Raw genomic sequence first — 16,927 nt, 5'->3', positions numbered from 1 at the left:
TTAAAAGGAGATGGTCAACACAAAAATTTAGAACAAGCCATATGAGAGACCAATCAGTCTTGTACAAAGGGAAAACTCTACAAATGAAGTAATCTTTTGGATACTAGCAGGCAACCCCAAAAAATAGTTAAGGTATGCAATTTACAAAGACATTATTTTATTCTTTGTATATACAAATACTATTTTAAACTGAAAAAGTCAGACAAGTAACATTCCACATAAGTAATTCATGTACCAAGTACACAATAAACTGAGAAAAACCAAACTTTATTCAATGAATGAAACATCTGGGCCCTGAATATCTGTAAACAGTTTGAAACTAAAGCTGAAATTTGAAGACATTGTCCAAATTTTCTGGAGTGTAAATCAAAATTACAAAGAATCCTGCAGCTCACTGCATGTTTGTCAAGCATTTCTAATCTCATACAAAACTGAAAGCGTTCAGAAGAGTTTAAGTGAAATGACAAAATTTCTAACAAGTTTGACATTCATTTTCCAGGAAGAATAAACCAGTATCTAGCCTACATTCAGTCTCTATGGGTCAATGAGTTCACATAAATGAGCCGCGAATGTATTACACATATTCTCCACTCTCTCTCCTACCTGCATATGGATATACACAGGGATTCCAAGGATTAAGCCACCACAACACATATTTCAGTGAAAATTTCTTGACATGAAATATTTCATTTCATAATACATTTGAAAGCAAAAATGTTAATTCTGGCTTAAATCATTCTTGTTTGTTTTTTTAAAAGCGGAAGATTCACTTTTGAAGCAAACATTTAGAATCAAGAATTCATTCAGAATCCAGAATTCTCATTCAGAAAAAATGAGAAAAATAAATCAGTATTTTAAATGACTTATTATTTCCAATTGAATCGAGAGGTAAAGTTAGAGGTATGTTTATTTTCTCGTAAACTTTAGCATATACAAAAATAAAGTGCACAGCTCTAGGTGAAAAAGTCAGACCTAGCTAAAATGGTTTTGAAGACACTTAGGTGACAAGAGGTCTGCTGAAGTGGCTCTTTCAAGATATATTGAAAATATATCTGCTGCAAATATGAGTTCCACCTAAATGTACTTTTCCTCTGTATTATCAACAGCCACATCTCTAACATGGACACATTTAAATGGAAAATACGGGCCTAGAATTATGGACCTATATTTGCAGATTGAGAGTATCTGTAGTAAATTCAATCACTGTGGGTTCCCATTACCCTATTTGAGAGCAAATTAGTTGTTACTGACCTGCTCACTGAATATTTGATTCACCTGTTAGAAGTGACATTAAAACGTTACGGGTCATGATGGCATTTTCTTAATAGCTGCTTCAGTTCACTGTGCCCATGTGGAAAATTTCTTCAAATGAGATTTGAAATTTACCTGTCATGGGATAAACCCTACTCCATCTCTGGTGTTTGCTGAAGCTGACAGAATGAGGTTCTATAAAGAAATTCACTACAGAATTTGATGTGTTTTATCAGGGATTGTCATGCTATCAGAATGATAGCAACAGGATTTTATTTTGAATTAGTTTTTTATGAAATGTATTAATTCATTGTTTGTACCAAGACATCTATGGCTTACACATGTATTTCTGGTTAGTGAGGAAAGTGTTAAAGTCCACCAAGATTTTTAAAGCTTCACAGTACCACACATTTTAATAATCTTGGAAACTTAAGCTGTCTCAAAATAAGCAAAAAAAAAAAAAGAATTCACCTCTGTGCTTACTAAGTACATCTGATTCAACACTTTTCCTTGAATAGCTGCTCATGACAGAGGTCATTGTATGTTTTGCAAGGTTTTAAAATTCAGTCAAGATAGAGCATATTAAATTAAGCGCTCACTAAAAAGACAGTAAGGCAGAGACTTCTTAACCCATACAATCAAGGGAGAAAGAGGTAACCACAATTGTCTCCCTGGCTTGAAGCAGGACAGATTTCTCATATACAGAAAACGTGGAAGGCAATAATTGCTTCACAATTTCCTGGTGCCTTTCATCTAAACACCACATAACACTAAAGAAACATTAATGAATTACACTGCTTAATATATCCTCAATGCACAGTAAGGAAGGAATGTGGGGGGGTTTTGGCAGATATCCAAGTACCCTGAAGTTGCTGATCATTAAATGATCCAAAGCAATGTTTGGAAGCCATGAAGAAAAAATTACACCTTTTTTCATAATCTCTAAAGTGCTTTGTGAAAAGTTAAGGAAAAAAACACTACCAAGATGTTGCTGGTTTAGTAATTTTTAATATATGTCAATGAAAAGAAAAAACAAAAATTAGGAAGAATGTTCGTGGAAAAAAGTCGATTTCAAAATCACGTCTGTTATTTAGGTCATCTTCCATTTCTTGACTTCCAGAGTTCCTAAGTGTCCAATTTAAGTTTTAAAAATACAGAACTAGTTAGCAAAACAAAACAAAACAAAAACCAACGAAAACAAACAAACAAAACCGCAATAAAAACAAAACAAAAACCTAAAACAAACAAACAAATGATAATTCAAGTTACAATTAACTAAATGCTTCAGATCATTTAGCATAGGTGTGAACAACTTCTCACAAAAACAGTAGCTTGAATGTTAAAAACATGTCTGGACATTAGCACTTCCAGTTCTTGTAAGGCTTGGAAAGGAGAGAAAATTTTCACTTTGTAATGATTTTAAATTATAAGTGGAAAATCTCACATTAGAGATCTCACATGAGATAAAACACACATACCATCAAAGATTTTTCTAGAATTCTATTAATTTCTTTAGGAAATTTCATTCAATGTGAATAAAGATCTTTCTGTTAGCATGTATCCTCTGATGGAGCCCATCTTCATACAGCCTAAGAATGTATTCTAGCATCATTTGAAGCCAGTATTTGAACATTTTTTGGAAATTTTTTTCTCAGTTACATAATTCTATTATAAATAACAACAGATAAGAAGAACTGGACTTAGACTGCAACATCCTTTTCATTTGAAATTATGTATTTGCAGTTCTTAGGATTGTTTTCTCCTAATACAGTGAGGCCAAAACATTTATTTAAAAAACCTACAAAATGTCCTAACTATAAAAAAATATCAGTGATAAAACAGCATTAGAAGCATTTGACATCAGAGCTACACATTCTTGGCTTCATTATCTTAATTAAACTATATTAAACAAAACATTTTGTTAGATGGCAATGATAAGGTCTTGTGTTTCTTGGCAGGAAAATAAAATAAAAAATTACCTTTGTAAACCACAGTAACAGGTTTTCTCATTCTGTTCCTTTGCTCTGACAAACCACAAGTTCAAGGGTTTAGAATAAATAAGTCATAAATAACAATAGGACTAAACCAAAATAAAATTGTACAAGTGTTATTTTACTGCATACCTATTTCATACTTTCACTATTGTTCAAAGGTTTTTGGCTCCCATTTATACAAAGCTCTCTTCCATATTTGTGCATAGCAGAAAAGAATCCACTAGCCTGGGCTTTACCAGCTGCTGAAAATCTGAATCTTCCAGTCCATCAGGACTCATAACTGCTAGTCTCCTCAAGGCTGCCTAGAAAAACAGAACAGCATCATTGCAATGCAGTCAGTTTGGTGAAGTCTTCATGGCAGGAATCCATTATAAGCACATCTACATAACAACCAGAACTCAAAACTGAACTGTGCTGGGGTAATCTCTCCTTACTGTCTTCATCTGTCAGATGAATCTTCCCTCAAGCAAAGTTATTAAATGACAATTAACAATTATTTTGGGGCACATTACTTTTAGACTTGAGCAGCAGGTCTCAGTACACCAGTGACAATACCTATCAGAGCTTGAAGCAGTTTATGTCTCAAGTACAATGCTTTTGCTACATTTTTATCAGAAAACGTCTTCAGGCAGTTACTAAAATATCAGGAGGAGGAGAATTTCGGAGACAGGGAGGTAGGTAACATCTCAAGCAATAGGCATGTATTCAAGGAATGTGCAGCAACAACATCAACGAGACAGAAAAATCAGAGTCTGGGTTGCTGCCATCGCTCTGTGGTCTCTGCTCTAACCACACAAGATTAACAAGTCTTCTTGGCCTGTAGGAAGAATAATCACAGCATTTTCTACGCTCACATTTATACTTTCTTCATTCTGAATGAGACCTGCTTAAATGAACAAGCTGCAATAACCGAGCTTTACTTTTACATTTAAAATAACATTAATATCAGGAGGCACTGTCAAACAATATTCTTCAGTCTTCCTTCACCAGAGCTTGCGCTCCAACCCTAGATCACCCATGTCCCCAGAGCCCTTTCACAGAATGCTTGGTGAAATCATTCAGCTCTGGCGTTTGGCTCACAGTCTGTGCAGTGCAGGGCCAGCAGATGGGATCTTTTTTCCTGAGCAGAGAAAGTGTTAAGCCTCTGTTGCCCACTCCTTGGCTGGGCACTATATTGTCTTGGTGACACAAATAGAACAAAAAATTGGATTGGAATGGAAGCAAGAAATATCTTTTCCCCTTTTTGGATGCTTTTCATAAATATTTTCATATATATGTGTGAGTGCAGATAAAGGGCTGCTACCCTCATGACTCAAGGCTAATTTCAACAAACACAGAACAATCACAGAATGGAATTTAGGAATTGATGAATCCTTAAATTCCAAAGTGTTCCAAGCAAAATTTTTGCTGCCAAATCAATGTGAAGATAAAGCCATTTTTTCTTATATGCTTAAATCTTCAATCCAGGGATGAATAATTGACAGCGTACAGAATTATGCTTAAGGGGAAAAGTAGGAGACCCTGACATGAATTCAAAACATTTCTGCAATACTTGTGCATTTTGAAATCTAAAGGGATATTTTTTCCTTAATTTTCCAGTATAAGCATGAAAGGAAGACTAAAATGTACATACCAGACATGCCACTAAAACAGAATCACTGTTATTTCTTTCTGTTGGTGATCTGCAAAGTTTAATCAGGCGAGGAATACCTGAGTGCACAAAAGAGTGTCAGGAGAAATAATTTAGAAAAACAACTTCTTATTTTGTGATATTTTTTAGATGCATCATGTTTATATTTTTTTAGTAGATATGATCTCTAATGCAAAGATGATATGCAAATACTTAAGGGATTTTCCATGGAGCTATGCAGTTCAGAGCAGTCGTAATTAATAGTTGTAAAGCATAAACAAATAAATTGGGTTTACTTGCTGCTGCAGTTTCAGAGTGGAAGTTGTGACCTCCATTTCTTCCCTACCACTCCTTCCATATACCCTTAAAAATCTCCTACCCAAAGAACATGTTCCCTCCCATTGGATTCCTCACATCTGGACCTGCTGAGGTCTCAGTTTTCTGTGGCCTGACAGATCCTGCCTGAGGGTTTACATAAAGGAATGGAGGAGGCAGCAGTGCCAGTTGGCACAGTAAGGCACAGCTACATGTTGAGTGGATGCTGCACCTCAGGTTCCTCTGGGAAACAAGCCAGAGGTTCATTTACCTCCATCTCCTCAGTCATCCTCTGGACAGACTCTATAGGGAATATCTTTCAGAAAGTTTACCAAGAGAGGCTAGAAATTAAAAAGAGCTTCTCCCTGACTGGCAGTTCCTCCCTCTTGCAGTCCCATTAAGCAGAGGACACATCCTTACAGCTGAGTTTTACGGCTGCCTCTGCCACCTCAGGGTCTCGGCTGAGCCGCGCCAGAGTAACTGCAGATTTCTGTTGGACTCGCTCACAAGCTGCAGCTTCTGCTGGGTTTCCCGAGGAGGATTTCTCAAAGAGCATTTCCATTAAAAGTTGAACGCCTAAAAGAATACAAGAGTCATCGTTATCCACTCTCCAACACAAAAACGCAGTGCAAAAAAGTAAAGGGAAAAGGAAAGCTGGGTTAATGCAGACCAGCCACTGCCCATAAAGGGCATGTAGAATACATAAATGAAGGCTGCAATTTTGACATCAGCATCCAGGCACGTCTGATCTATGCATGAATTTGTCTTCACTAGGAAGCTACGGAACTTCTGGAACTAGAAAATGCACTAATTCTCTCCTCGTCTAAAAGCTGGTATTTTAAATTTCACAAATTTATTTCAGTCAACCAAGTATAATTCCTTACTTGTTTCTAAATTAATCTGAAGATAATCACTACCTGAAAAACCTGTAGCAACATATTTCAGGTCTCTAAATGAAGTTTTGCTCTCAAAGTGATGGTTTTTTGTTTGTTTACATATTTTTAAGCAAGCCTTTAAAAGTTTTCTTCTCAAACTGTTTAAGGGTATTTTAGAATGAGGAATCCTTTAATGAAGGAATATATGGAACTCTGTTTTTTGAAGTTTACTGTATGACTAACACTTCACTCCAGAGGAGAGAATGTCACCCATGTCAAAACAGCCTCATTAATTTATTGTTGGCTCTAGGAGTTGACATTCTTGTAGCACCACAAAAAAAAATGATGATTTCTCTTTTCTAGATTATTTTAAGTGTAAAGACAATTATGTGCTATTAGACTCCATATGCTATTAGGCATTCAGATTACATCAGGTAGCATCAGAGGATTTTAACTGTTAGAAAATTTGCATAAATAATTCAGAGAATTATCATCAGAACCATGCAGCTAGATAATAATCAATCAACATAAAAAGAAGTCAGAGTTGAGAAGAAAGTATCGAAATTCTCCAGCATTCGAAGACCATTCTCAGAATGTGGCCTCTGACTAGCACCTGCTTATTATAACATTAGGCAGATGTGAGAGAGATTTTACACACAGGATGAGTGCCAACCCCTCTCCAAAGCCAGGCGGAAAATGCTTCCTGTGAAATTCCATGGCAGAGTGAATACACAAATGTTACTTGGTGCCATTGACCCTGAAAATCCACTGCAATGTCTAGCATGGATTAGGCCTACTTGGCCTAGCAAAGCAATATGTGTGAATTTTCACTGCAATTTAATATTTCCCACCAAAAAACCCAAAAAACCCAAAAAACCCCAACAAAAAAACCCCACCAAGGCTCCCATCTTACTATGTTGCTTGGCCTTAGATTTGCTAGCCTTGAATTTGCTGGTGTATTAATAAGGCATTTACATCTTACACAATATTACTTGTATTATCACAATACAGGTTGCTGAAACACTTTTTATTACTTTGCTTTGCATCTAGGAGTAAGTCACACATGCAGAACACCAGCAATGTGGCTGCAGATGCAAAGCGGCATTTTATTTGGGTTGTGTAGAACCATCTTCAGGACTCATTTTGCACCCTGCAGCTATGTGCAATAACCAGCAGAGAAAGGATGCAAAATGAAGCTTTGTTAGTGAAGGCTTTATCCTTTACCTTGTAAGTACTACATTCCCATCTACTCAGACTCTCCAGAAACAAATAAAAAATATAATTCAGCTACAATACATACCATTTCCTTGAATGATTTCTGAAGCACACTGGTCCAACACAGACATGTTTGCCAGTATTGTTACCACCTGTTGTTACAAGGAGAAGGAAATATGAAGTCTCGTCCTACAAGTCAGTAATAATAAATATCATTGTGGTTCATAAAATAAATATGACAGAAATATGGAAAATATTTGGGAGTGCTGTTATTGTGCTGAATTGGTTCAAGTGGAACGCTAAGAAATCCTTGCAAGAGATTTGGAGTTTTGAGCTTTGATTCAAGGGAATATTAAAGGAATATTTTTCAGTTTTGTTGAAGTCAAGAATTGTGTGCATGTCAAGGCACTGTCTCAAAAGCAACTGGACTTAAAATTCTGTTTATGCCTTTCTAGAGGTAAAGACCATGGTTAGGCTTTATATCAACACATTCTCTGTTGATATGTGGACAAATAAGCACATTCTGAGATCTTGATTTACATAATTTCTTATCCCAGATAGCCTTAACTCTTTTTGAGATTAGGTGTAACTCAGCTTGCTTAAAGATGCAGCAAGCCACTGACAGAGACTGGACCCTGTGGCGCTGTTGGCTTTCAGTCAGCCATTCCCTTCATTGATCTCACATGCTTTCTCACACATCCTGCAAGACATTGTTCTCAATCCTTCAAATAGCTGCATGCAGACACAACCCAATATTAACAGCATATATGAGAGACCAAATAATAAATGCTAGAGATCGTCAGAATGCAAAACATCAATAATATTCTTTCTTCAGAGGTTTTAATTTTTCTCTAATTCAATTCAGGAAAACTGACCAACCTCAAAAATAATGGTCAGTTTTGGAACTTGTTATCAGCTTTTTAACAGCACAGTGTCAGTTCAGAAACCAGCAAACTTCTTAGATGTAAGGAGGCATGAGATCAAATCACCATTCTGATCTCACTTTGCCAATTTAAAAACATGGGTGACTCATTTCCAATGCTGTGACATAAAGGTCTTCCACTTTTGAAGGTAGTGTTACAGTGTCATCTCTCTGAATAAATATACTTACTTAGCATGCAAATGTGTTGCTGAAACTCTACAGAGTGACAGGTAGAAATATGGTAACTCAGTGTATGTCTATATATTTATTCCATATTAATTATTAACTGTGTTGCAGGCAGAGTGTATATGTTTTCTCATTCTAAATTATATCCCGTTAATGAAAATTGCTTCCTCTGTGCAGAATCTGTACCCCATGTGGCTCCCTAAGCCACAGATGAAGAATTCAATTAACCACAATTTGAATACATGCCAATTATTCCACTGCTTCAAGTTATTTTGTCTAATAAGTATTTTCATACATAAAAATAGGTTGTGTGCATCTTTTGACACCAAAAAATTATTTGAGGTTATAGCTATACTTCCTTAGTGTTGATTATTTGGCCCCCATATTTTGCAAAATTTATGGACTAGCTTAGAGGGTTTATATGTAACATTCTCTAGAGGGGTGTAAAAAAGACCCTTATGAGCAATGACCATCAAGTTCTACCCATATCATCTTTTAAAATCTTAGTAGGACTCAAAAGGTAGTTAAGCTATAGATTAGCTCACTCCATATGGATACATTTTTTCCCCAAGAAAATTCGTTTCCCTGTGATGCAAACAATGTAACAAAATAGGATAATGAAAAAGTATAATAGGCAATCAGAATAAAGAGTTAACTTTAAATGCTCTATTTCCCCTACACTTTCTTATTTTAAAGGTCATGCAACTTACATGAAAATTGCCTCTGTAATACAAACCAAAGTTCAAGGAAGTTTCCTATTAAGGATGAGCTCTCTAGAGGAAAACACAAACAAATGTAGACTCAGTTTGCTTCAGGAAGTAACACTTCTGTGAGCACTGGTATTAATGAAGTCTCGTCTCGTTTGTATTTAGAGTTGATCAAAAACATAAATAGATGTTTTCCAGTAGGTTCTCCCCCATTTTAATTTTTTTTCCTTTTTGTCTAAAGATACACAGGCTTGCACTGCAGTCTTTATCTTTGCTTCTTTTCCCATTTTCTTGCTCCAAATTTCAAAAAGCCTTAGGTAGTCTCAAAATTAGCTATGTAGTCCTGTTGAATCAGCAAACCAGTTCAGATGATATTGTGAGACATGGGGCACACAAACAGATACAGATAAAAGTGACTGCCTAAGCCTCATTTCACAGTTGAAAATTACTGGAAAAGAATAGATACCAAAACCTCTTTCAGAACGAAAATGACTTTGAAATAACTCAAAGACATTCAGGTATTTAACATGGAATCTCTATTGTTCAACTGCAATTTTTAATGTTACTTGCTAAAGTAATTGACCCTGTCAAAGAGCACACTCCCTGATTACAAAGCACTGGCACCTGACACAATTTATGATTCTTCTAATTTTTCTTGATTCCAAAGCCACACAATGGACTTAAAGTCAACTCAAAGTGCAAGAAAAAAGACATCCAGAAGAACGGGACACGTGAGCCCAGGTCATCGCCCAGAGCCATCCTAGCATGCAGAAGGAATATGCTAAAGCCACCCTCCAATTCCTGACCTGTGGGATTTTTAGATGTGTTATTAAGCAAATTTTGTCAGGGAATTCAGTATAATTCCCTACCTCAGCACCTGTATCTCTACTAAGCAGATCTACTTGGTAAGTGGATCTTGACCAATGCATTTCCAACATCTGTATTTTTTAGCAATGCTCTCTGATAGACTGACCCAGGCAGATCTACATTCCATTCTCTGCTATCTAAATCCATCAAGAATTGCCGGTGCCTCTCTAGAGCAAGAGTCTGATAAAGCTGGATGCTGCAGTTTTCTCTGTGATCTGGAAGCCTTAAATCCACTGTACCAATGAAAACCATAGAAAAATACAATTGTTCAAGAAATAATCAGCATAGATTCACAGAATGGCTTGGGTTGGAAGGGACTTTAGACACCATCTAATCCCAATTTCTGTCATAGGCAGAGACACTTCCGACTTCATCAGAGCTCCATCCAGCCTGGCATTGGACATTTCCAGGGATGGGACATCCACAGCTTCTCTTGGCAACCTGTTCCTGTGCCTCATCACCCTCACAGCAGATAATTTCTCCCTAACAGCTAATCTAAACCTACTCTTGTTCAGTTTGAAGCCGTTCCCCTCGTCCTGTCACTACATGCCCTTGTAAAAAATGCTTCTCCATGTTCCCTGTTATCTCCCTCAGGCCCTGGAAGGCCTATGACATTAATTTGCCATCAGATGGTATGATTCAGGTCAGTGTCATGAGTAGCACTGCTAAAAATAACCAGAGGAACAGGCCTCCAGGGTTCCTCCTGTGCCCAACACCTGCCTGTTTCTCTGTGCTCATCTCTATGCACCCAAACCACGGGGCAGTGAGACACAGGAAAAGGCCAATCATCAGGAAAGGAATTCTCACACCAGCTCATGTTTTAGCACCTTCTGAAGGGGCACCAACTTGGCAAAATATCAGCATGCAAAGATTTCACTGGGAGTAGTAAGATTTTTCACAAGAATAAGAGACTAAGTAGGTAAATTTCAGAACTTAAAAAAAAAAAATGCCCAAAATCAAAAAGCTTTGAAGGTTCATCTTTAAATGGCTGGTTGGTGAACTGAGTATAAAGGGATATTTGAGGGAGAAGGGTGCCTTTAGATCCTTGGAAAATTTCCCTATTTAATAAATAAACTGAATAAATAATGGTGTTATTCCATATTTTTCAAAAGTCAACACAGCATCATCTTCTTAGTCTTGCAGTTGCCCCAGAAATTAATTTGAAATCTAATCAAAAATCTCTATTTTATAAGCAAAATAAGTAAGCGGATATTAAGCACAGATACATCTCTAGTGACAATATTATACATTATTATAAAATCGGCAGTGTTAATCTTTTTTGGTTATTCTCTATATGTTTCATAATTTAAAATTTGTTTCTATTTCCACATAGTTTCCTTCCACTCCCTCAGATTTTCACACATATTGAATTTATAGGTGGTTGTTCCTTTTAAGTTCTGTAGCCTGCTTTGCCCTGAACTGTGGGAATTTCAGTTGTCAAGGGCAATTTAAATTTGAGAAACCATGGTTAATTATGAACCTTTACAATAATTTTCTTCAAACAGTCACCTTGGAAATTGTTTTTTGCTAAAATATGTAATTGCTAACAGTCTAATAAAACTTTTCTAAACAACTAATGGTGGCGAATGCTCATCAAGCAGTGTACAAAGGTACTGAATCGCTGATGTAAAAGTAAAAACTAGATACAAATGCTTTGCTATAAAGTAAGATACACTTATTACACTCCTATTACTACAACAAGAGAGTGTAATTCTGTAGTTATCAAAGAGATTTAAACTTAAAGAACACTTAAGAAGCAGAAGATTTTTCTGAAAACTTTCCCTCAGTGGGAGATTTAAGAAAGTTTGTCCGTTTTATTGTGAAACCAACTACTAAGGAAGAAAGATGCCAAAGGATTTGGAGGATGAAAGCACACATTTTATCCTGCTAATGGGCCATTCTCTTCCACAACTGAGGTGCCCTTACCTCATTTGTGGGAAGGGGAGGTGTCTACAGTTGTGGAAGGTATGGTGCTAATATACCTTTATTGGTAGAAAAGGGACACTGCTCAAGGCTTTTATCAACAGTCCTGACATAAAAAGAAAGACACAAGCTCAAAATAAGAATTAGCAAGTAATTTAATAGAGTGGCAAAGTAGATCAATATAGAATGGCTAATTCTCTTAGTTAATTACTCCTTTAAGGCTGATTCATCGCTAAGTAATATTAATTTTTGTACATATTATAAGAGCATTTTGTAATTAATTCAAATAAATGACATAAACATAAATCATAGTGTGTTTGCAAAGTTCCAGATGGCCATCTTCAGAAACAAAGTGGCACCAGAAAACTACTCAGAAGCAAGACAGAGTCTCTGTTTCTGAAGGTAAGTTAAAATCATCTGAACGTCACAGTTCAAGATCCATCCACAGAGAGACAGCAAAAGAGTGCATTTAGCAGGCATCAAGAACAAGCATTACAGCAAGCTGAGGTAGAAAAAACCTTTCAAGATATTATCTATCAGAAGGAAAACTTCAGCAAGAAATCTCTGGAAATTTTCTCTGGGACATCATATTGCTTAAAAATTAAAAAGAAAAATATAATTAAATATAAAAATATAATTGTAGAATTATATTGCTGAAAACAGAAAATAAATACACCTAGAGGAGCAGAAGAAGCTAACATCCCCCAAAAATAATAACAGTGGTTGGAGACAGGATCTGCTTGCAAGGGCTAGGTTTATTCTGACACTGTGCCAGGGTACTGTTCTTTTGGCATGCTGAGGCAGAGCAACAGAGACTAAAGTTGTAGGAAACTTACATTTTGGAATGAAGGAAGTCTTTACTACATTTTTGTTTACTTTACTTCCTATTGCTGACTAATCTAGATAAGGAATAGGCAGAATGGCCAGGTTTTCACATTATTTGTTTTAAAGAAGCACATAGGACGTGCACCATGTATGGGTCACATAGTGACAGAACAAATCCCATAAACCAGGGCATATATCTAAAGGAGTGATTGAGCTAGTGGCCAGTTTTCTGTAGTTCAGGTTAAAACCTGGGAGGGGGCGGAGAGAATAACCATCTCTCAGATTTCCTTCAAGGCATTGAAAAGCTTCTCATGTTTTGAAAAAGGCTAAACCAGCCGAAGGCACCTAAGAGATCTGATCTCCCCAGAGCAGATTACAAACTAGCCTTTCAACACAAGTTAGTTTTCCAGCTGAGCTGAGATTTTATTCTTCCGACTGAACACCTTGCTTTGCAAGTCACAGCACATTATCTTATCCTGTGCAGAGTCTAAAATTTGAAAGGCAGAATTTTAACTAAGCAGGAATTTTGACTCAAAAATTTTATTGTTTAAGATAGACAGTCAGTTTTGGACCCCTGAAATATAACAATCCATGGCATTGACCATATAATGCTAGTCAGTACAGTCATTTATTTCTGCTGTTTACATGGGCATGAAAAGACAGAGATAAGTAGTTAAAAAGAAAAACAAAAGATATCAGGAAAATTACTACAACCTTACATAGGAAATTAACTGGAATATCATTGATATAATGGTGTGGTTAAAATTCAGATAGTCAGGTGACTTTGGCCTAATTTTTATTTTTGCATCTGTCACTAGCAGCCATCTTTCTTCATTTCTTAAGCTTTTCAAATAATTTAATTTTTAATTTATCAGTTCTCTTTCCAGCCATATTATTTGAAATTATGTTTTCTCTGTGTGATCTAGTCAATGCTGGAAAAGATCCCACCATTTTAAAATACAATTTACCAACCACAGTGCACAGTCAGGCCTCTCAGAGGGATGGGAAGCCCAACAACAAATCTAGTGATCATGGTACTAATGTCAGAGCTGGATATTAACAGAGACATGTGCAAGAAAAGAGTGCAAATACCCTTTATGACTTTTTCCATATGTAAAGGCTCTGTTAATAAACTCCCCAGTATTCAAGAAACTCAGATGGAGAAGTAGTACTGCAAGTTTCTTTCATCCAGACAGGGATATTCAAAAGAACTCTAAAAGAACTGTTAATACTCTTCTCATTAAAAATATTATTCTCAAAGTCTTATACCAGGGGTTCAGCAACACATAAAAATCAAAACTTCTGTATATCAAAGTAACATCTGTCTCCAATCTCCTTTTGACACTACAATCTTCATTTAAGGGGGGGAAAAAGTCAGGAAGGACAGTGAAAAAAAAACCACAAATGCCTGATAAGGAAAAAAAGGTGAAGAGCAGAGAAAAGAATGTGGAACCTAGAGGAAGAATAGTATCAAGGATTTAAAATCTTAAATGACACAGAAGATGTCAGTGTCAAAACCAGCAGCATCTCCCAAATACCAAGAAAACAGGAAAGAATTTATTAGGGGGGAAAAAAATTAAAAAAAAAAAAACCCAAACAAACAAACAAACAAACAAAAACCCACCACAGCAATGATTTCCAAATTTTCCTTCCAGCTTAAAAGTCTTTCTCCACCTCAGACAGTTCTGAAACATAATTCACTGATTTTAGACCTAGGAATAACCACTTTAAAATGGATGTGTTCACTGCACATTAATTCTTTGTCTGGCTGAATAAGAGAAGATCAGAAGGCGTTAGGCCATACCTCCACAACTTCACAGGTAAGGTGAGAATGCTAGCAACACTGAAGAGACAAGTGGGAATGCAGAGAGAAAAATTGTATTAAGCATAAACATACTGTGTCCAAACATACATATTTCATGTTTTTCTCTGTAGAGTCTAAGATGATTGTTAAAGTCAAGAAGATCCTGATTGATAAGGGGTTTAGCTAAACCCCTCTTCTGACAGTGCTTAAACTCCACTAAGACATCTGACTATATATACTACAGAGCTGAATTTAGGCATGAACCCTTCTGAAAGGATATTTTGATGCTTCTTCAAAGTAAAAAATCTACTCTTCAGAAAACAACTATCTGCAGAAAGAAAAGAGAACGTGGGACATTCATATCCTTTTTGACCCAAAACTGGGGACTAAGGAACCTGGAAAATACTGCTGCATGACTGTCCCTATCCAATGCAATGTTTTTTACAAAACTAAGGAATCTCAACACAATGTTGTTGGCTACAGAAACAGTCACATACTTCTATAAAATGGATGATGATAATCTTGTTTATCAGTAAGTCCAGCTCTCAGTTCTAGATTTCTTTCCTGACCTAATCGAACACTGCCTGGGAACTGAAAGAAGAAGGAGGTTGGTTTTCAGATAGTGAAGACAGGAAAAGTTTCTTAACTTTTGCACAAAACAGTTTTCCAGAAGTCAAAAGGCAGAACAATTTTAAAGGTGCTTGAGCAGTAAAATATTTTTTGCAGGCAACACACAATGTATCCAACATAAAACAGCTGGGCAGAATGCTATTTGTTTGTACCATCACAGAGGGTGATAACTAATAATAATTCTATGTCCTGTACAGAAGGCCATACCGTGAATTTGAGGTGAGATAAAATGGCACAAAGGAAAACACAGTTAAGTGTTCCTTCCTGCAATTTCAGGAAAACTTCTTCCTAGTTTTGGTTTACAGTAAAACACACTTCAGTCTAGCAGAATAGAATTTTCTTAAATCAGTATTAATGCTAAAGCAGTAATATACTTAGAAATATTAGGTAACTTTCTATAAGTAGTTGTGTTACTTAAATATTTGCATGAAAAACAGAGCATTTAAGTTTGAGGAGTCTTTTATATAATTTTATAATATTCAGACCAAATTTTGTATCAGCAATGAATCTTCTTATTTTGTTTAATTGTTTCAACTTTTAGTATAATTCAATTCCAAATCTGTTTCACTGGCCAAGATGATTGGATCATTCAGAATGGACATCAGTCCATGAAAATATATTTCATATTGGTTCCATAATCCAAAATAAAATCTTGAATCAAAAAATTTTCAAACCTCTTCATCTTTAGTGTACATCTCCCTAGGCAAATGTCTACTGCCTGGGACATAATACTTTATATACTGGGAAAAGATACTGACTACATTGCTTACCTAAAAGGATTTACAGTCGAGAATCAAAATGGCAATTTATAATGACCTTATAAAACATAGTATTGTAGAGCTGTTTTTCTTTTCAGCTGAGTGTATTTTCCTCATTGCAACTGGGCACAGAGCAAATTAAAAGACAAAATATTCTATGAGACTGCTGTAATTGGCAGACACCATCCCCACCCTCAAATACAAGACTGAAACAAAGGGATCAATTCAGTCAAAGCCTCACTTGTTCAGGAATTTGAAGGCAGACTTCTCTTAAGGCTTTCACAATACCAAAACTGCTTGACTGGCAGCTCTTAAAGACAAGCAGCTCTTAAAGACAAGCAGCACTTAGATTCCACCTGGACATTCAGTGCTCAGTAAAAGAAGACCCCAAGGCAGGATTTTATAGTTCCCACTGCTGCAGGAGGAAAGGAGACAGACCAGAAGCAGCACACCACAGAGGGCACCACCCTTTCTGCTCCAGTTTCTCATTCTGAGAAGGGAAGTAAGGGGTTATGGGGGATGAAATCTCAGTTCTTGGAAGGAAGCCATTCAGTTTGCTGTTCATCTAGCTAGTGAGATGAACCTGCAGCTTGCAAGCTGCAAAAAGCCTGGAACTACCCTGTCACCCAAAAAAAGTCATATGTATTCCTTTCAATATCTACCTTCCTCAAAAAAAGAAGGGGGCTTGCTGTGCTACCCACAGAGCAAACTGAAAACTTACAGCTGACAGCAGAATTCAGATGAGGGTATAAAGAAATAAGGAAATCAAAACTATGAGAGCATACAGGAGGAATAAAAAGAGAATGTGAAGGATTGTACATATGTAATAGTATATAGCCATGTCAACACCACAGCTGATAGCTCTGACTTTGCCCAAAGAGCACTACAGTAATTATGGCTTAATTCTATCCTTTTATCCACAGTCCTGAGATGAAAAACTAATAAGTGATATTACTATAATACAAAACAGCCCAAATGACCCCTCTAGAAAACCAATAATCAGTTTCTAGGGTCCACTAGGCCCT

At 36.4% G+C, this 16,927-nt stretch overlaps 1 protein-coding gene across 16 annotated transcripts in view; it reads right to left on the bottom strand.

Annotated features, from left to right (window-relative positions):
* Nucleotides 1–2,239: 2,239 nt before the first annotated feature.
* INSC (INSC spindle orientation adaptor protein) overlaps nucleotides 2,240–16,927 on the bottom strand; it is a 136,519-nt gene continuing 121,831 nt past the window's right edge. For 15 of the 16 annotated variants that reach the window (XM_066187603.1, XM_066187604.1, XM_066187602.1 and 12 more), the window contains 4 exons: nucleotides 7,366–7,432; nucleotides 5,611–5,766; nucleotides 4,879–4,955; nucleotides 2,240–3,547 (listed from right to left, as the gene is read on the bottom strand). In XM_066187603.1, the coding sequence (XP_066043700.1) occupies nucleotides 3,419–3,547; nucleotides 4,879–4,955; nucleotides 5,611–5,766; nucleotides 7,366–7,432 (429 nt within the window). In that variant the 3' untranslated portion in view covers nucleotides 2,240–3,418. The remainder of the gene's footprint in view (nucleotides 3,548–4,878; nucleotides 4,956–5,610; nucleotides 5,767–7,365; nucleotides 7,433–16,927) is intronic. The other variant, XM_066187600.1, reaches the window with a different exon arrangement.

Source organism: Chamaea fasciata, unplaced genomic scaffold, assembly GCF_029207755.1.
Source record: "Chamaea fasciata isolate MVZ Bird 193981 ecotype frontalis unplaced genomic scaffold, bChaFas1.0.hap1 SCAF_7, whole genome shotgun sequence".
In the NCBI taxonomy this organism is placed as follows: Eukaryota; Metazoa; Chordata; class Aves; order Passeriformes; family Sylviidae; genus Chamaea; species Chamaea fasciata.
This window is presented reverse-complemented; position numbering and strand designations above follow the sequence as displayed.